This window comes from Apostichopus japonicus, chromosome 23, assembly GCF_037975245.1.
Source record: "Apostichopus japonicus isolate 1M-3 chromosome 23, ASM3797524v1, whole genome shotgun sequence".
Lineage (NCBI taxonomy): Eukaryota > Metazoa > Echinodermata > Holothuroidea > Aspidochirotida > Stichopodidae > Apostichopus > Apostichopus japonicus.
Window position 1 is genome coordinate 2487883 of NC_092583.1, and position 21483 is coordinate 2509365.

Consider the following 21483-nt stretch of genomic DNA (forward strand, 5'->3'; position numbering starts at 1 on the left):
TAGAACTTACCCATTTTGCAATCCATTGGTAAAATTACCAGAATACTTCCTCCTATCTGGCCAGGTTAAAGTGCCACTATTAAAGAAGATATAGAGATATAATATGATAACAGCCAAAGGGTAAACATATTTAATATGAGATTGCTTTTACAAATAAGCAGTCAAATCTCTCCCAATGAAACCACATGAGAGCAAATTATTGGAAAACCACCTATATCTTTGATGAATCCAAATATCTTAAAATTGAAGATTGAAAACCTAAAAACGATCATAAACATAAACCCTGGAAGGGGTAGGCTTTTATGTAACTTTTTCTTTAGACCTTAAAATAAAGTATAACTACTTCAACCCAGTATCTCCTGATAATTATGATCAAGTTTGATGAAAATCAAACATAAACCCTGGAAGGAGTAGACTTTTGCATGATTTCACAGTTAAACTTCCCAAGATGACAAATGAGCTTTGACCTACATTTTGCTGATGAAATTATCGACCCACCTCCCCCTCCCTTATATATCTTACAAATTAACCAAGTCTGGTAAACAAAGATCTGCAATGGACTTGAAAGCAGTCACCTTGCAATCATCTTTAATGGACAGTCAGTCAGTCAGACAGACAGACAGTCAGACACACAGACAGACATTTATGTTTAAACTCAGGAAGTCAACACTGGAAAACTGGGAGAAAAAACCTGGTGCATATTAATGTTTGCAGGTCATACTTTCCATGCGGTTTCCCTGTCAGCCACATTCCCTCGTAGGTAGCGTCTTTCCCCTGGGGATGGCTGGCAAAGGTATGCTTCCCTGGACGGGCTAGCTTAGGAGGCACTCGACCGTTGGGTGACTTGATCTCTTTCTGCTCTTTACCGGAGGTCAACAATACGTCAATCGTTTGGTTAATAGTCCACAGCCACTCTGCCTTAGCTGTTTGTGAGTTTGTTTGAAGGGAGAGCGTCTTCTCGGGCATAGTCAGCTGCAAAGCATTCCTTTGAAAAAAAGAAACATTATAAAATAACAACTGTTTTTCATTACATTAACAAGTAACCCCTGCTTTCATTACATATAATGTAACACCTATTTTCATGACATTATTTCTTGCCGTTTAACACCTAAAATCGAGTTTGACCAAGCCCACGCATATCAGTAGAGAGCTTTTCTGTTCATAGACTGGATTTCCTTAAGGGAAATAAAATTAATTTTAAAGGAAGCGGGATCTGTTTTTGAAGCTTTCCGTGTAGCATAACATTACAAGTAGAACTTAACATTCATATACAGTTTATATCTGGTCATCTCATATAGCACTTCACTGATATTTGCCACGGCTACTCTAAACATGTGCTTGCTTCATATTAGACCCTAGTGCTCTCTTCCTGATGTTTCAAATCACCCTATCCCCTAATTAGTTAGTCCAAACAAATTCCAATTTATCTAATTTCTTTGTCTCTCCCCCCCTCATCACCCCCATACCCCTCCCCCAAATTTTCCCTCCATGCAGCACCATTTTTGCTATAGGCAGAAGTGGTGATGTTACTTACTTGACCTGGTCAGTGTCAGGTATCGGTTCGGCCCAGACCAGAGACAGGTTGTACACGTGATGAGTGGTGAACTGGGCGAGACAAAGAAAAATAAAACAAAGAGAAATAAAATGTCAATTCAGGCACTTAAGTTCATAGCATGCATTATTTACCGGGTAAACTAGAGGGATTGTACACACAAATCCATCTTTTTATTCTACAAAATCTGCCAATGCTCCTATAAGTATACTCTTCAGTAAAGACACACTGTATCATGTTTCATGCATTTCAGAGCCGATCACTTTTTCCTGTATTCCTGTGTTCATATGTCGGCCACATGAACAAAATTACTAACATCATATATATCACACATTTTACAATTGACATTGTAAATGCTTTGGAATACAGAATACAGATTTCATATCACCAATGTGGTTCACCCTATCAAATCCTCCCCTCCCCCAAACTAACCCATTTCAACAAACTTGTTGGCTAATCTATAAATGCAAGGGTTTCATTTGATATCTACTGAACCAATCGGATTATTCTTGTCAGACAACACTCTCTAAATTATGCAAACAAACATATTTAGATCATATTTCTTTTAAATTCAATGAAGTGGTAAAATATCCGAAACAGATAGTGACAATGCAACTCTGTCTCAAAAGTCAGATTAATAAAACCAGCCACATCAGCCAAATGTAGGTATGATTTGTAATGAAAATGTTGCAGGTCTAGGCTAATGGTTGATGTTTACTTTTGAAGAAAATTCCAAAATCATTGAGGAGTTAAAAATCTCTCCTGAAACTAATACACAGATAATACATTTCGTGCTGGGATTGTACTGTACTTGCATGGCCAAACATCCAGTTGATAAAAGGTAATTACTAATCTACATGTGCACTTGTGCAGCTTATGCAGTTAACACTGTGCGGTATAGTTTATCGTGGCACATATATTAGTGTTTGCACGGGTTATCCGGGTACCCGGGTACTCGCCTGACGCAATACTACCCGGTTCCTAATTTATTACCTGAATCCTACGCAAAGTGTGATTTAAAAAAAAAAAAAATTTGCAAACCTACGGTTAGGCAGATTTTCCATTGACTTAGTGTGGTGTTAGGCTACCATGTGGAAGAAATTATTATTTATTCAATCGTTTATTTCATAGAAGGAAAGGCTGACAAGGAATTTTACGACATGTTTATGGATTATAGACGGGATAACTAAAAAATAATAATCGCAAGTGGCTTTTTACTAATCGTGTATTCCAAATGCGATCAAATTGCGCGAATCGCATAATCTCGCGGCTAATGCGAACCCTGGGCCTGCATAATAGATAGTAGTAGTAACAACTGAACTAAAGGGATATTTTATGGTCTGATCCAATAGACGTGGAGAGCAAGCATAAGCAGCGGCGGCAGTACGATGTTAACAACACTACTACTAATTAGTAGTAATGTTAATTATATTAAGTAATTAACAAGTTTATGACAGAAAAAAGCAAATAGAAATTATTAAGGAAGGTTTTATACCTTACCTTACACATACGTTTTTGAACATGAAAACATTGTCAGTAGAGAATATAATTCATTTATTATAGCATCCAATATGTAATTTCTTGAAAATCGTGATACACGAGGGTAAACAATTTTTTCCGGGTACCCGGATACCCAACGGGTAACGGCTCTCGGGTACCCGGTTCCCGATTTTTGGACCCGTGTAAACACTAACATATATGTGTATACGCTCACTGTGTAAGTCTTGTGCTTACGGTGTTAGTGCTACAAATCACATAAACATAAATTGTCTCTGGTTCTTAATACTGCAGTAGTTTTTCTCTGTATACCCTTGGAAAATCCAAAATGTATGATTGTTTATAAGCAGGGAGGGAATAAATTAAATTAGTTATTAATAGCTCAACCGATGATAAATACATTTACCATGTACCAATGGATGAAGTTAGTGTGCTATATGGTTACTATGGTGATTGCTTTATAGATACACTGAGTGCACAACTAACACATAACAATCACTGCACTTCTACAAAGTACAACTAAACTTCTCTTCTATTGATCATTTGGCAGATTTTTCCGTATTTCTTGTTACACTGCAAATCAGTGTTATATTTTACTGGAAGAAAAAGAACTATTAGGAATGAATGTTTGGAGTGCTAATCGTATGGTGTAGCAATCCCTTAAAATGAAATTACTAAATTTGTCAAAACCGTCCCAAATTTGAGTAGTTTCTATGTAGTGTTATTAGGAACAAACAGAATGTCAAAACTTTAAAAACCTATCAACCTTATTATGGAATAAAAGTTCTAGTTCTAAAAATGAATGAGAGAGGTTAGTTAAGAATAGGAAACCCAGAATATTTATAGTTTTCCATTATCTGGTATTTGCAATAAGCCATAAAAAGACAACATCTTCAAATATTACCAGCAGTTTAGGTCATGAGTAATATCTAGTTTGGCAGTTCAGAAATTGCTGGGGCTACTAAAATACAATTTTTTCCTATTAAAGATGATGCGAATATGTTTCAAATTAAGGAATGGACTTTCACAAGGGTATTCCAATGTTGCCAGTTGCAAAAGTTAGCCAGAATTAGACTATAACATGAACTAGTTGTTCTTCTATTTATCAAGCCTTTGAAGAAGATCCTGCTAGGATCGAAACGTTTTACACATTCTATTTATCAAATCCGGATAGTTCAAATTGTCGGCCTTGTCAGAAAACCAAGTTTGTTTTGCATGTTTTAGGATTATTCTGGAACTTAAACAAACTATTACTATATAGCAAAGGAGTTTTAATATCGGGTGAAATAGATAAAAAACAGATAAAAAACAGTAAACTGCATGAAAGATTAAACTTACAAATTATCATTCTCAATCAAATTGTTTAACTTTAGCAAGAGTTATTATATTGAAGAAGTAGATCTACATGTAGAGATGAAACCCTGCTCTATCCGGTGATAAATATCAGAGAAAAAAAAGATTGCATATTCATGTTATGACTTTCGAAAGGCAAACACGAAAACCAAAGAGGAAAGACCATGCTGATGGAGAAGTCACATTCAAAGTAGAATATATGCAAGAACGAAAAATACTGAAGAAGGTTAAACAAGTTAAAAATTAACTAAACTACTAGTTCTACGTTTGGCTGGTAAATTGTGATATATATTTTAATCTTACATACAGGAAATGAATGTACAAAGGATGTGATTTCCTTCACAGTTCTAGCACAGTTAGCTATACTTTGTACTCAGCCTTTTCAGATTTGTACCTGTACTTATACTTGAAGCATTTTGAATAGAAGCATTGGAACTATGTACAAAATTATGAACTTGTACTAGTGATTTGTACTCCTGTGATTTGTAGTGAGTATGTATTCATACTCATGTTCTTGTTAACTTTATTTGTAGTCAGCCTTTTGGATTTGTACCCGTACTGGACTTGAAGCATTTTAAATAGAAGCATTGAAACTAGTACAAAATTATGTACTCAAACTAGTGCTTTGTATACCTACATGTATTCTTAGAGCCTTTTACTTGTATAAATTGGACTCAATATAAAAGGGAAATTCTACTTGTACTCCTGTCATTTAAAACAAGTCTGATATAAACAGTCCCTTCTTTTGCAGTTTATTTAGATTGTGGGAGATATAAATAAGAAAAAGACTGTACGAAAGATGTCTTTTAAGAAAGGAAGAAATAGTCAAAGAAAACAAGCCCACTGTTGTTGACCTGAACTAGAAAGGTCTTTCTTGTTTTTCTTGATTTTACCCTTTTGCCATCAAGTCTGGAATGAATCGAACCTATGGAATATGACATATTGTTGTATATATTCTCACTAAATACTGAAAGAAATCAAACACCTCTCATTTAACTGCTTTGATAACATGATGGGAGATTTGTGGAAGCAATTTCAAAGCTCTTCACAGGTCCAGAGGTTAAATAAATACTATATTGGAAAACTAACTCTGGATTATTATTCTAAATATTAGTTATTCTGGTCTTTCCAACTTGACTCAATATATTCAACTCCAACAGTGGAGCCCAGCTCATTGTCACATGATCGGATGAACCTTTGGAAATTACCGCAAGAACATGTAAAAAAATGTGTATGATACAAAAGACAAAAAAACAAGCCACAAAAAAGGGAGGGGGTGGGGTGGGGGATGATGAAGAGTAACAAAATACTAAGATGATACAGTTATAGGACTTCCTTGACAAAATTATTCCGCAATGTTAGTAGGGCATGTGGTATGCAGTGTAGAACGAAAGGTACCGTTTGACATTTACAGAAATTGTGTTTTCCGTTAAACAAAAAATCGGTCCTGTCACTAAGCATTTCTATACATCTTCCGTAACTAATTTCACATATAAATTTGCTATTTAAACATAGCCGATTTGCACTCAGTACCAAATGGCCACTTTGGTTGTAAATAACAAAAAGGCAGTTCTCACGAACATTCCTATTTCGTCACGTAGAACACTGGAATGTACTGTGTACATGTGCAATATTTAAGCAAAAGCCTTCAGTGAGGCTGTATTGGGAGTTAACATACACATCAATGCTGTGAAATCTATAAAAAATTATGACTGAAGGATTGCAAACTTATTCAGTGAGATGCTGGGAAAATGACACATTACTATAAATTGAAACTGATTTCAGGTTAGAGAAAACCTTAATGCAACTACACCAAATATTCTGACTATCCCTTGAAGTTATTTCAGCCAAAACAGACAAATTCCTGTCAGGTTTTCAACTTACATTTCAAGATGTATCCTAACATTGAACCCTTATGCATATCTACGTACCTAGTTATTATTATTATTAAATATTAGTTTCCTGCATCCAGTAGCATACTACATTTATACTAGTAAACTATATACACTAAGTACAACATTCACACAACAAGAAGCAGGTTTGTAGAAGATACGAATTCAAGCAAAATTATAGAACAGCATTAAAGGCAAAAAAAGAGATGCAAAACTGAAAAGAAATGCAAAAAACAGAACATATAAACTAAAATTGATACTAACTATTTGGCTTCCAGCTGAGGGCTAAAACAAAAATAACGGGAAAAAAACCCATTAAGTGGCCTGGAATTTTTCGGAAAAAAGTATTATTTATATATTTTAAATACTTTTCATATATGCAAATGTCAGCATTAAGAAACTAAATTTCAACTTTGTGAATCATTTCCATGAAGAGGAAACCAAGCCCCAGAAGAAGCAAATTTATATGAAAATTGTCTTCTTTGTTATTGCTTTTCATCGCAAGCTTTTCGGGCAGCAGAACGATTAAAGAGATTAGTTTATAAAAAATGCTCTCATCGAGAAGAATTTTCCCCGTCGTATATCAATAACACCACAACCTTCCAATTATAGGGAAACATTGACGGCAACGTTGATGGAAATAGCGAGGTAAACAGAGGCAGTAAAAGACTGGCAGATAAAAGAATGAAACTTTCACACCATTCCGACTGTAAATGACATATCAGACGACAAACCAAAGAGGACCACAGATATGAATATTACCTTCGGTGAACTTTTAGTAACTCCTTTGGCATCAATTGGTTCACCCTCAAGAACAAAGTAAAATTATCAATTAATGGCAAAACAAAAGAAATATTAGTATTTTAGATGGGAGGGGGGGGGGGGGGGCTTACACGTAGCATCTCAGCAATACTCAATCACCATTCTTTAGTAGATAGCATGAAACATTATCACACTCACTCAACTAGTATGACCTTATTAAACCTCTCTCCCATTATGAGGTAACCGTTTTTACAGTCCCACTCAATTCATGACTAGTTACTTTAACATTGCTGGTATGAAACTATAAGAAATGGACAAAACATGTGAGGTAACTCATACAGCACGCAGTCACTCAACAACCAACATAGCAGTAAGCCTCATTACAGATCCCAATAATGGGTGGCGCCACGTGATACACGAAAATGATAATAAAACTAAATCTACTCCACAAACTGCAGAATCATCGCTTACTATCGCAACATAAAAACAAAGAATTCTTCCCAGAAGATATCACCTCAAAAATATGCAAAATTGAGATGACTCACCTGGGCATGGACGATGACATCGTTGAACAACAGAAACCAGTTTGAGGAAAGGCGTCCTGCATTGACCAACTGTAATGGCTTCTTTCTGCTGTCTCGGATTATCCTTCTATCTGGTCTCTTCAAAGATTCCTGACGAAAAATTTCCAATTAATTGTTTACTTCTTCAATTTCTATTTCTTTTTTAGTCTATTTTAATGAAAGAAAACATAGTTTTTAATTGATGCAAGTGTTTGTTTTCTGTTAATGTCCTTTGTTCAGTTAGGTCTCATGATATATTACTTCCTCATGATTGGTTGCTTTAATTGATACTACGCTGCTGTAGTCATGAAATGCCCCACAATCCCGAGTGCCAGTGGGAGAAACTTTAGAGGTTCAATTTAATTTTGCATGCTGCCACCAATTACAAACTAGCTAAGTCTTCATCGGTAGTAGTGGTAATTGTGCACACACTGCTCGACTATACACAATGTTACAATGGGGGTGGCAATGAGTCGGACAGTGTGAGCAGGGCAAATTTTTTAATGGTAGCCCATTCATCCAAGATGACCAAATTTCTGTTGGGACATCCAAAATCAGCTGTGGGAAATTGTCCAGAGGAACACCAGTCGTTTACACCAAAATTCAGATTGCATTGCAAACTAAAATATTCCAAATTGGTAAAATGATAAAATAAAACACCAAAGCTTGTGTGCTATTCACCAACCTACACATCTCCCCTACAATGTACACATCTCTCCTACAGTGTACACATCTCTCCTACAGTGAACACATCTCTCCTACAATGTACACATCTCTTCTACAGTGTACACATCTCTCCTACAGTGTACAAATCTCTCCAACAGTGTACACATCGGTCATTGTTATTTTTCAGACGACCAAAGTTGCTGTTCGGGCAAACAAAATGTATGGCCTGTTTGTCCGCCGCACAACCAGAAAAAATTCTTAAAAAATTTCCTTGGTGCGGCTTGCTTAACCCTATCAAATCCTTCCCATCAGTTAGGTCACTACAAAAAAATGGAAATTATTGAAGCGTTGGACAGACAATTTCAAAATTGTAGCCCAGGTTGCTTACAGTTCTGAACCACTTATGTATGTAACATCTGATACAAAACTAACAACACAAATAATGCACAGACCACAAAACTTCAAAGAGGAATTTCCGATTGCTTATTAATCTAAAGATACTCTTAACACTCTCCATACTTACTGCCAGCTTATTGGGGCAAGAATCCCAGAATGCTTTGGTGTCTTCCGCATCTGCCATACAAGAGTCAATTGTGGCTTGCAGTTTCTCCCACGATAAACTGCTCTCCTTCAGCATTTGACGTTCATGCGCCTCCTTGAAGGAAACAAAGATCATGAAAGAAATATTATCCTAGCTGAGTACCCGTACATCTACCACCCAAAGGTTACCTGTAACATTCTGAAATTTATAGTGGTTTCATCTTAAACTTTTTCTACTTTTTCTACCTTCAACCACAACGGGAATAACTTTTATGATTACACTCTAAATGATCAGAAATAAGAGGGCTATAAGTAACAAGAAAAACATCTTTCATTGTTAATATCCCTCAAATTGCAAAAATAGCTTGGTATATAAAGTGTACAACAATGTTACACTGCCATACTCTGGAAGTACCTGAACTTTCTGATGTGAACTCTCTATTAGTTCACACTGTGGGACCCTGCGGTATACCTATCTGTATCTGTTCACACCGCTCGTACCCACAGGTCACTGTGATGAACCTATCTACTCACACCATTGTACCTACAGGTCACTGTGATGTACCTATCTGTTCGTACCATGGTACCTACATGACACTGTGATGTACCTTTCTGTTCACATCATGGTACCCACAGGTCACTGTGATGAACCTATCTACTCACACCATTGTACCTACAGGTCACTGTGATGTACATATCTGTACACACCATGTTCCTACAGGTCACTGTGGTGTACCTATCTGTTCACACCATGGTACCTACCGGTCACTGTGATGTACCTATCTGTTCACATTATGGTACCCACAGGTCACTGTGATGTACCTATCTGTTCACATTATGGTACCCACAGGTCACTGTGATGTACCTATCTGTTCACACCATGGTACCCACAGGTCGCTGTGATGTACCTATCTGTTCACACCATGTTCCTACAGGTCACTGTGGTGTACCTATCTGTTCACATCATGGTACCTACCGGTCCCTGTGATCTACCTATCTGTTCATACCATGGTACCTACAGGTCACTGTGATGTACCTATGTGTTCATACAATGGTACATACAGGTCAATTTCTCTTACCTCTGGAAAGTATCCCTGAAGCTTTCCTAGCAGGTAAGCATAAGACTTAACCCTGTCAATGGGAAGCTGGAATAATCGTCTCAAACCTGGACCAAAATCGGTCAGCTTTTCTTCTTTGCCGAGCAATTCCATGAAAGTATTATCGTGTTTCTGGAGAATCTCCCTGGCAAGGATAGATGGAAAGAGAAGCTGGAATGCCAGGACTACGTAATTAATCTAGCCCCATAGCAACAAGTACAACATTCTGACTCTCAATGCTATCAGTAACACTTCAGTCAACTCCGTTAGCAAATGGATGTGATACAGAACTCTTTGTGAGACTTACAAAAAAATCTATTTCGACATTTATTACAAAATTTTGCCTGAATTAATGTTTAGGTGCGATATGAACAATTTTGTCCCAAACAGTCATCAGTATTGCATCTAAACTTGAGTAAGGGGATTATTTGCAAGTCAGACCACTCCACAAGGCAAATTTTTAGAAAATAAACTTTGAATGTAGTGCTCTTTGTACATCTAAATGATGTCAAACATTTGTAAGAGAATGAAGATGCCCAATACCCCATATTTACCTGCTCCGCTTTGCTACTCTCCCCCCCCCCTTTTCCCTCCCAACTTCACCTTCTCAATCAAGAAGACTGTTTGCTATTGGTATAAATGTTAAGAAACAAATATAAAATCAGATAACAGATTAAAGTTTAACTCCTAACATTCAATTTTATACTCTAAACCATGGTAGAATTTCTCTTTGACGATAATTTGAACATCACCTTACCTTGCGATTTTTCCGATGTGTTTGAATCCTGAGAGAGTTATGAAATCGCAGAGGGCTTTGGCATACAGTTCAAACAATCCCGTAATCTCTTTTGCCTTGCTCAGCAGAGCCAAATCTCCAAAGTACTGGGTTCTCTGAACGATCCTGGTCAGATGAATGGAATTGACACCGACAGCGTTTGATACTATGGTGAACAGATCCAGTAACTGACGGAGTGCATGGAGGTAGATAGAATTCTCCAACAGTTTCAGCATATCTGTGATAGGGAAATATAAAGCAGTACACAGTATTGAGTTAGATTCATATTATTCAGGAGGAGGGGGAGGGGGGTGGGAGGGAGGCTGCAACATCCTGCAGCCAGGCTGCATGGGATGAAATCTTTTCTATTTGACACATTGACTTAGTAAGATTGTAATGGATCTCTCCAGCGTTTATACAGAGGGCGCTGTCATCTACCACTACTCTTTGGTGCAAATGCATTTAATACTCTCTATCCTTGAATATTGATTCAGCTTTGCTGCAGAGGTTATTGCAGCTGCTGCAGCTTTTCTATTTGACACGTTGACTTAGTAAGATTGTAATGGAACTCTCCAGCGTTTATACAGAGGGCGCTGTCATCTATCACTACTCTTTGGTGCAAATGCATTTAATACTCTCTATCCTTTAAAATTAATTCAGCTTTGCTGCAGAGGTTATTGCAGCTGCTGCAGCTTTTCTATTTGACATGTTGACTTAGTAAGATTGTAATGGATCTCTCCAGCGTTTATACAGAGGGCGCTGTCATATATCACTACTCTTTGGTGCACACAATATGCATTCAATACTCTCTTTCCTTTAACATTGATTCAGCTTTGCTGCAGAGGTTATTGCAGCTTGCTGCAGCTTTTCTATTTGACACGTTGACTTAGTAAGACTGTAATGGATCTCTCCAGCGTTTATACAGAGGGCGCTGTCATCTATCACTACTCTTTGGTGCAAATGCATTTAATACTCTCTATCCTTTAATATTGATTCAGCTTTGCTGCAGAGGTTATTGCAGCTGCTGCAGCTTTTCTATTTGACACGTTGACTTAGTAAGATTGTAATGGAACTCTCCAGCGTTTATACAGAGGGCGCTGTCATCTATCACTACTCTTTGGTGCAAATGCATTTAATACTCTCTATCCTTTAAAATTAATTCAGCTTTGCTGCAGAGGTTATTGCAGCTTCTGCAGCTTTTCTATTTGACATGTTGACTTAGTAAGATTGTAATGGATCTCTCCAGCGTTTATACAGAGGGCGCTGTCATATATCACTACTCTTTGGTGCACACAATATGCATTCAATACTCTCTTTCCTTTAACATTGATTCAGCTTTGCTGCAGAGGTTATTGCAGCTTGCTGCAGCTTTTCTATTTGACACGTTGACTTAGTAAGATTGTAATGGATCCTCCAGGGTTTATAAAGAGGGCGCTGTCATATATCACTACGGCAACGATACCTTACATACTTCAGCATAAGTTGATCACGTCAAGATGTAACCTCTTCTTTTATTTCATTGTTAAGGACTACAGGGTGGGGGGGGGGGTACAGGGCAGGTGGACAGGTGTAAGGGGTATGTACTGTCCTGCCTCTTTGAGGTCATCTTTGCTGTCTATGTACTTCCGTTCTTCTACCTTCTTACTTTCTTACTTTCTTTTTGTAAGATTGCAATTAGGGTACTCTAATGGCAATCGAAAGAGGGTTTTCCTTTGAATCAAGCTTCCTTTTATATTTTAGTTACAGTTTATGCTCTTCTCTTTTAAAGGAAATATCAAAGACAAATGAAAGTGAGGCCTAATGGTTATTACTGCTCCATAAACAATGATCGAAAGTTTGCAGAATTCTCAAAAATGCAAAAAGTTTGAACCAGAGGAAATACTCTTGTAATCAAATAATATTGTCGGATGATGCGCTATGGTTGTATTTATTTCATTTCAGTTATGAAATGAGAAGTTGAGTTTTCTAAGTTTGAAGTTGATCTAAGTCAAACCCAGTAATATAAAGAATATTCCAATAGTGCAATATAGAAATTAGACTTAGGAGGAACTCAAAAGAAGCTCAAATGAATTTCAGCCCTCCCTTTAATAGGTAAGTTGAAGATACAATATCATAAAATCAAGAACTTGAAGAAAACATAAACAAAACAATAGAGAGAGAGAAAGAGAGAAGAGAAAACAAGATAGCAACCTGCAAATTATAAATAATTATTAATTTAGTAGTATGTAAAGGTTTTCTTGAACGAACAAAAGAATTACGACACTTAATGTGACTAGGAAGAGAGTTCCAGAGTTTTGATCCAGTATAACATGTATAACATATCTTGTGCTGGAAGGAGTTAGTCTATAGGAGGGTATAGAAAGTGTGTTGCTGGAACGATTACAATAAATGTGTGTCACACGTCAAAAATAAAAATAATAAAAATTGATTGAATTTGGAATGGAGCCACATCCATTTAATATAAAATACCAACTTGATAATGATAAATGTCACACAGAGAATTCTTAAATTGGCAAATAACAGCGCCAACGATGAGAATGGTGTATATACATGAATAACCAGCTGAGTACAAAGAGAGAGCCACTAGTGTGTTATTACAGTATGAATATGTTACTAACCTGTACTTTGGAGAGATTTCCATATAGATGTCTTCACCATCGACAACTGATAATAGAGTAATCTTTCGGTAGCGCTGAGCTCGCTCAAGATGGAGATGTAGCCGGAATTATTCTTATCAGAGATGCAAGCACATACATCTCCTCTGGCTGAAAGACGCTGCATCCATCCACACTGAAGACATAGAAAGCAAGACATGTTTTAATGACAGACACACTTTCTTCCATGGCAATTAAATAATAGTATTGATTCTTATAACACTATGTAGAGTACATCAGCTTTGGATAACAGTGCTTGTAGCAAACAAATCTAACAATTAAAGGTAACACACCTCAGATTTACATTTATCAACATCATAAAAATTCAAAATACTTTGATCAAACCAGCTCACTGTTCTCATACTGTATAAAATCTGCCAGGCTAAGTGGCAAACCAAACTGATTGATAGCCAATTACTTATAGTACTTACAGGCATGCCTATGCATTACCCAGGCAAACAATGCTCCTACTATATCACAACTATGTATTGATTACCCAGCAAAGCATACTCACACTGGGAACCAATACTTACCTTACTCCTACTATATCACAATTATGTATTGATTACCCAGCAAAGCATACTCACACTGGGAACCAAAACTAACCTTTCTCCTACTATATCACAACTATGTATTGATTACCCAGCAAGGTATACTCATACTGGGAACCGAAACTTACCTTTCTCCTACTATATCACAACTATGTATTGATTACCCAGCAAAGCATACTCAAACTGGGAACCAAAACTAACCTTTCTCCTACTATATCACAACTATGTATTGATTACCCTGCAAAGAATACTCACACTGGGAACCAATACTTACCTTTCTCCTACTATATCACAACTATGTATTGATTACCCAGCAAAGAATACTCACACTGGGAACCAATACTTACCTTTCTCCTACTATATCACAACTATGTATTGATTACCCAGCAAAGCATACTCACACTGGGAACCAAAACTAACCTTTCTCCTACTATATCACAACTATGTATTGATTACCCAGCAAGGTATACTCATACTGGGAACCGAAACTTATCTTTCTCCTACTATATCACAACTATGTATTGATTACCCTGCAAAGTATACTCACACTGGCAACCAATACTTACCTTTTTCCTACTATATCACAACTATGTATTGATTACCTAGAAAAGCATACTGTTACTAGGAACCAAAACTTACCTTTCTCCTACTATATCACAACTATGTATTGATTACCCAGCAAAGCATACTCAAACTGGGAACCAAAACTAACCTTTCTCCTACTATATCACAACTATGTATTGATTACCCTGCAAAGAATACTCACACTGGGAACCAATACTTACCTTTCTCCTACTATATCACAACTATGTATTGATTACCCAGCAAAGAATACTCACACTGGGAACCAATACTTACCTTTCTCCTACTATATCACAACTATGTATTGATTACCCAGCAAAGCATACTCACACTGGGAACCAAAACTAACCTTTCTCCTACTATATCACAACTATGTATTGATTACCCAGCAAGGTATACTCATACTGGGAACCGAAACTTATCTTTCTCCTACTATATCACAACTATGTATTGATTACCCTGCAAAGTATACTCACACTGGCAACCAATACTTACCTTTTTCCTACTATATCACAACTATGTATTGATTACCTAGAAAAGCATACTGTTACTAGGAACCAAAACTTACCTTTCTCCTACTATATCACAACTATGTATTGATTACCCAGCAAAGTATACTCACACTGGCAACCAATACTTACCTTTCTCATAATATATCACTTCTATGTATTGATTACCCTGCAAAGCATACTGCCACTTGGAACCAAAACTTACCTCTCTCCTACTATATCAGAACTATGTATTGATTATCCTGCAAAGCATACTCACACTGGGAACCGAAACTTACCTTTCTCATGAACATCATCTTCTCTGGTTGTTTAGCTCTGGCAGCATACTTCACTGTCGGTGATTTTGAGATGGCAGATGTAGGCCGCTTCTTTGGGGTAGAGTCTTTTGCCTCTTTGAGAGGGCTTTCAGGGGCTAAGCCTTCATTTCGTAATTCTTGCAGACTAGGGAATGGAAACATACAGCTGTATTATGAAACAATACTAACCGGAGGGTATGACTCTGCGCAGTAGGGTAATTAATGGTAATTATGGTAATTAATTACCAAAAATTAAGGTACAGTGTCAAAAAGGAAAAGCTGCAGCAGCTGCAGCAAGGATGAATCAATATTAAACAATAGGTTATTTCTGCAGACCAGCTGTACCAATTGTGTGAAGCTGCAGACTTCAAAAGATTAATGTCCTATGCAGCCTGGCTGCAGCCCCCTCAGCATCCCAGGTTTGACTAATTTTCTTATGCAACAGCAGGGATGTGCCCAGGATGTCCTGAGTGCCGGGTATACTGATCGCCGTCCTGGGGGAGGGTCTAAGGGGAGGGGGTGTCCCCTCCCCCTTTGATTTTTGAAGGTGCTCAGATGCCAAATGCTGGCTTTTGTGTAGCTTTTTAAGCACATACACAAGTACTAGTTTTGCTAACAATTTAAATTGTTTAATTTTTTTTTGGAAAATATATTACAATATTATATTATAGTGAAATATATTACATATTAGTTTGTTTCAAAGAGATTTTACAAGGGACCGATTGAGAGCCGTAAGTAATGTTTCCCGCATGCATAACTGATGCATTATTAGTCTGTATGATTTTGGCATAGGCTAGGCCCAATTTATATTGAATATATTGTTAGGAATGTTGGGTTTCTAGATGAAAATAGTGCTGGGCAGGATTCACAATTTTTTAAGACAGTGCTGGGTGGTAATTTTGAGTGCTGGGCTGGGCCACTAGGTGCCTCCCAGCGTGGGCACATTCCCTGCAACAGTGTTACACTTTTTTTTCACTTCTACAATTATTATCCTTGTTCGAAATGTTCTTGGTTACACAGAAAGGGGGAAAAAATGTCACCAATTTGGTAAACTATGAAACTGAATGTTCATCTCAAACTACATGTTTACAATACAACAGCTTTTACCACACAGGATGACTTAACAAACTGAAGTTCCATTTTCATTTAAATACTTTGCTCACAAAGTTGTATCAGCATAGATCAAAACTAAATTATAAAGCAGGCTTTAGTGAAGTTGTGAGATACAAATAGTACATCGGTTATAAGACAACTTAGGGAAAATAATAATAATAATAATAATGAAATCATAACAGTCGGTATGAAACCTACCTTGGTTGTTTCCCAAGGTAGTAGACATCAGGTTGAAAACTTGGTCCGTCTGTGAGTAGAAGGGAGTGGTTACTACCAAGAGCAGCTCCCCATATTAGGGTACTTCCGGGCATCTGAAAGGTAATTAGAGACATCGTTATTACCTTCATGAAACTAATTAGCTTGTTACATTGTCACTTGTTACACTAGAGTAAAGAGTTACCTAATTTTATCCGAGGAGAGGAGGAGGAGAAGTTGTCACAACCTGGGGGAGGGGTCTAAACTGAGGGGTCTTTCCCTTTGCCTTTCTGGTAAAACTATGACTTTGAAGGGTCTACATGAACATGGGTACCAGATTTTAAAGTTAAGAAAAGCCCAATCTAATTTTAAATCAGAATGGTTAAAAGATAATTTGCCTACCATTGCACACATTGGAGTAGTCATAAACATTTCTGTTAAACGTTCACTACAAATCTGTCAAAAATATCCAGTTTTTGCATTGTTTTAAGTCCACCTACAGTACATGCTCTGATCAGTTACAAATCAAAACTAAAGTATGCAATTTTTCCTGAAAAGTAATGAGGGCAGTATTGAAGAACTTAGCAGGCATAGACCCCCCGATGTGTCACCTGATTAATTCACATTGGCTTTGGCTTTGAGTACAACATTTCTGTATGCTGCCCTGTTAGACAAACTAACCGTAATTTAGTAATTAAGGACTTTGTGATCCGTGTTATAGTCATTGCCAACTTTGCAATCTGCTGTCCCCTCACAATTTTGCAAGGTCGGGAAGAGTGATTCCATAGTTTTCCCTTTCGGGCAACCAAAAGGAAGAAATGTACAGGGAAATCGGAGGACATATATAGTAATTCCACTCAACCCACCAAAGGCAAAGCCTACAGGGCATTTAAGAGACATATATAGTACAGTACTGTATTTTTAGTAGCAACTTTCTATTCCAAGTTTCTATTCCAAGCAGTATTATCTGGGAAATGTAAATTAAGATCCCTTTTCCCTTTCCTGCATCTATGATAACAGGAACTGTGGGCTCGAAACTAACAAGACATTATCAGCATGAACTATATTTGGGTTGATTTGAAATCATTTTAGAATGTGAGTATTAACACGTTTTACTTTCGGTACAGGTCAGCCGATATCAGTTGACAAGCGGTAATATATGAAGGATATCCCTAGTAGTCACAATACATACAGTAATTGCAGTATTAGCAGCATATATGTACAGTATGGTACATCATTGTATTACAGATCGAACTAGCAGTTCATGTAACTGCCTGTTCTATCATGCTAACAAGAGAAGTAATTAATATACTGTATGTTATTTGATATCCATAGACAGCTTTCTTTCAACTAAGCATTGAATTTACCTACCATGTTATTATTTAAAACAGAATTATGAGTTTTATGGAATGTTGAAGGTACAGGAATCAAGCAAAAGTAATAAAAATTAAAAAAAATATCCAAACAATGATCACTAAAGTGTAAGAGAGTGATAGAATCTGTTGGATGAAAATCACTCAAATAATCATGTGATAGAAACGGTTGGATGGAAATCACTCAAATAATCATGTAAAAGAAACTGTTGGATGAAAACCCCGCAAATAATCATGTAGCTCCACTTTGGAATGGTTGATTCGGGGGGAAAAAGTGGGCGGAGCCCCGGAATTAGGAAGAGAGAGAGGGCGCAGTGCTAAAATGTTTCCAGACATGTAGCTTTAACAAGTAGATGGGAAAGTGAAAATGTACTTTGGAGACAGGTTAGAGAGGAGCAAAGAAAGTTGTAATGAAACATACAAGAAAATATACATATGGAAATATTGTCTCATTTGTTATATAACCATATGTTATTGACAGTTATTCCCTTCAGTGTGGCATTAATTGTAATTACCTTGACTTTCTTCGGTACGAGTTGACCAGTATGGCCAAGCTGACCATCAGAACTAGCTCCCCAAGAGAACGCTAGACCACTGCTTGCGACTGCTATACAATGTGTGACGCCAGCGTAAATGTTTACAATACCTTTGGCACTCAACTGCTTAATGATAACTGGATGGGGTCTGGCAAATAATAGAAGGCAAAAAAGACATAAAAATTGTTTTAATGATGAGTACTACATGACAATCTGTTACAACATGTGTTACGTCACAATGTTAAAATCCTACACACATATAAATATTCTGACATATTCCAGTGTCACGATATCAATCAGCATCCAAATAGCTTGTTACTGTGCCATAGTTGCTACTGTAGCATCTTGAACATTGGAATAGCAAACACAAAGCTGGCATTTTAGCAAGCCTCAAAAATGTTTAACTTGCCAAATGAAAGTGGATTTCGTTGTATACAGAAATATATATACTTCATTTAACAAAGCCTGTTCAAAGTATCTCATGCAAGGTACAGCTTTAGGAATCACAAATGATTTCGATTTGGTAATCATCATGTTTGATCTGTAGAGATAGGCAAATATGTCACCAAAACAGAACTAGTATTGTTCGATACAGGTGACAAACGCCAACAGTGGAATTAAGACCGGTTTTGAACCTCTCGACATACAATCAGGGTCCATAGCCTAGTGGTTAGGGTATCCGCATATAAAGCGAGAGGCCCGGGTTTGAATCCCGGTGGAGGCTGGAAGTTTTTCCACTGTTCTGGATTTTCCAACTCACCACAATTTCAATTATATACATACATATATATATATATATTTATATATCTTTATATACTGCAGCAGAATTTATTCTTAATAACAATGTATATATATAAGTTGTTCAGCACTGAGCAGTGAGTAATAAGTAACAAGCTGATGAGAGATGGAAGGGGGAACTGGAAGCTTTGGTCAATGTGTTTGTGTGCCATAATAAGCAAAATTTAGTATTATTACAACATTTCAATTGTCAAATAGATAACTTTTTCTAAAAGAATCCTCATGAAGCTAATTCATCATACCAGATTTCCCAGTAAAAATATTGAAATCAATAAAATCAATCAATAAAAAAAATGAAATAAAAAAATCACTACTGTACTACTACTGTATATACTACTAAACTGTACTACTAAACTACTGTACTCCTAAAATAAATTGATGAACAAGTTAGCATGAATGAAAAAAGTCTCTTTATGTTTTATGTATGTAAAAATCACCAATAACTTTACAATACGACTGAAAATCTCATTTCTAACAAGATTACAAATACACAAGATTTCCAAAGACAAAATAAGCATAACGGAATACTGTCTCATAACACAGCACACTTGCAACCTGACTTTAAATGTCATAAACCAAACTGAAGCACTCTTTTTTTAGGAACTGCGCATACCTAATTAGGGCACGCTGTTATTACTCATCACTGACGAAGTAGTCAGACTTCATAACACGTCTACAGACGTTTGTCAGATGAACGGGGTGAAGTAATGTGGGTTAGCCACGATGACAGTTTGAAGCACTACGGTGTTACACTTCAACGGATAAACACAAGTCATACTACAGAGTACATTTGAGTATAGATCAATTCTCTAAGAGCCAAGAAGTTGGCACAGTTGAGTGACCAAAATATGTGTTGATTATGTGTTAATCATGTGTTTTAAATATGTTTTATATATGTTTATTATATACTGATAATTTTGCCATGTAAGACCTTTGATTAATTTTGTGTAAATATTAACTTCTCATACATTTGTTTTTATCAAATATCTTTTATATTTATGAGAAAGGTTATGGTTCACTACAGCCTAGAACTAAAACACCAGGTAGAATCTCAATACCATTTTTTTTTCTTTTTCATATTTTTTTATTATTTCATTTTTTTTCTTCCATCCCCTCACTAGGTTGTTCCATCTATACCTAGGGTTATTTCTATTTTGTTTCTGCCATTCCAAGGCCTAGATAAAATGTAAAACTGTTTTGGAAAGATGCTACACAAACCATATGCATGGCAAACAAAATAATTGTATCCATTTGATAAGGTTATAAATAATAACCATCCCTTTTATAACCAAAAATTTCGAAAAACTATGAAAAGCATTTTACTTTAACCAGTGGAGAAAAATGTCCTACCCATGATCTTTGTCATTTTGAAAGCTCCATAAATTTTGACTACGTTGTTTTGCAAAACATCTTAATGTAGACAGGGAGATTTATGACTGCGGATGAAGAAACCTAGGGAGGGAACTGAGCCAACAGCTAAAATGTCAGCTGGAGACAGCAGACACACACATTATTGGCATATTATTACCGGTTTTTATTATGTAAACATTCCTAGCAGCATCCATATACCTGTATCACACAGTGATGAATCTAAGACATCTCATGATGTATACTCACTCTAGAAGTAGTACTCACAAGCAGAGATTAATACTTGTATGAAGTTGGAACTTTTTGGATGATAGACATTTGCCGAGGTTTGTAAACAACAACTTGTAAACAAGATGTAAACAAGAAGATGAAGATGTAGACCCAAGAACAACAACAAAACCAACTATTTTTTTTTATTAAAAGTACCAAAACAAAATGTAAGTGTGTACTCTATGAGTCTCCTCCTGAACTGAAAAAAGGCAAGTGCAATGTGGCACCTGAAATGTGGCATCTCAAACACATGGCATATTTCTGACTTGCAATATAAACTTGAAGAATGACGCCTGAATTCATCATCACATCTCACACCTCTGAAAATCTTAAACACATAATTTCAAACTTTACACATTCAACCAAACAGCAGATGTAGGAAATACTTATTCAGGAGTAGTAGCTTTTGAAACAATCATGAAGATTGTATTTTACACCAACCCTTAAGTGATTAAGTGACCTCAGAGACATTCTATTAATGTCTGCGATTAGATCACCGATACTTAATAAGTCAGACAAGTCTTATTTCGCTGTTAACATA

The 21483-nt window shown here is 36.6% G+C and overlaps 1 protein-coding gene across 6 annotated transcripts in view; it reads right to left on the reverse strand.

Moving 5' to 3' along the window:
- LOC139964936 (alsin-like) overlaps positions 1-21483 on the reverse strand; it is a 49218-nt gene that overhangs the window by 19067 nt on the left and 8668 nt on the right. For 3 of the 6 annotated variants that reach the window (XM_071967027.1, XM_071967023.1, XM_071967024.1), the window contains 13 exons: positions 18486-18654; positions 16601-16713; positions 15272-15434; positions 13316-13487; positions 10680-10935; positions 9905-10067; positions 8809-8940; positions 7602-7730; positions 7057-7101; positions 6559-6579; positions 1535-1605; positions 722-985; positions 11-76 (listed from right to left, as the gene is read on the reverse strand). In XM_071967027.1, the coding sequence (XP_071823128.1) occupies positions 11-76; positions 722-985; positions 1535-1605; positions 6559-6579; positions 7057-7101; positions 7602-7730; positions 8809-8940; positions 9905-10067; positions 10680-10935; positions 13316-13487; positions 15272-15434; positions 16601-16713; positions 18486-18654 (1764 nt within the window). The remainder of the gene's footprint in view (positions 1-10; positions 77-721; positions 986-1534; positions 1606-6558; positions 6580-7056; positions 7102-7601; positions 7731-8808; positions 8941-9904; positions 10068-10679; positions 10936-13315; positions 13488-15271; positions 15435-16600; positions 16714-18485; positions 18655-21483) is intronic. The other 3 variants (XM_071967028.1, XM_071967026.1, XM_071967029.1) reach the window with 3 other exon arrangements.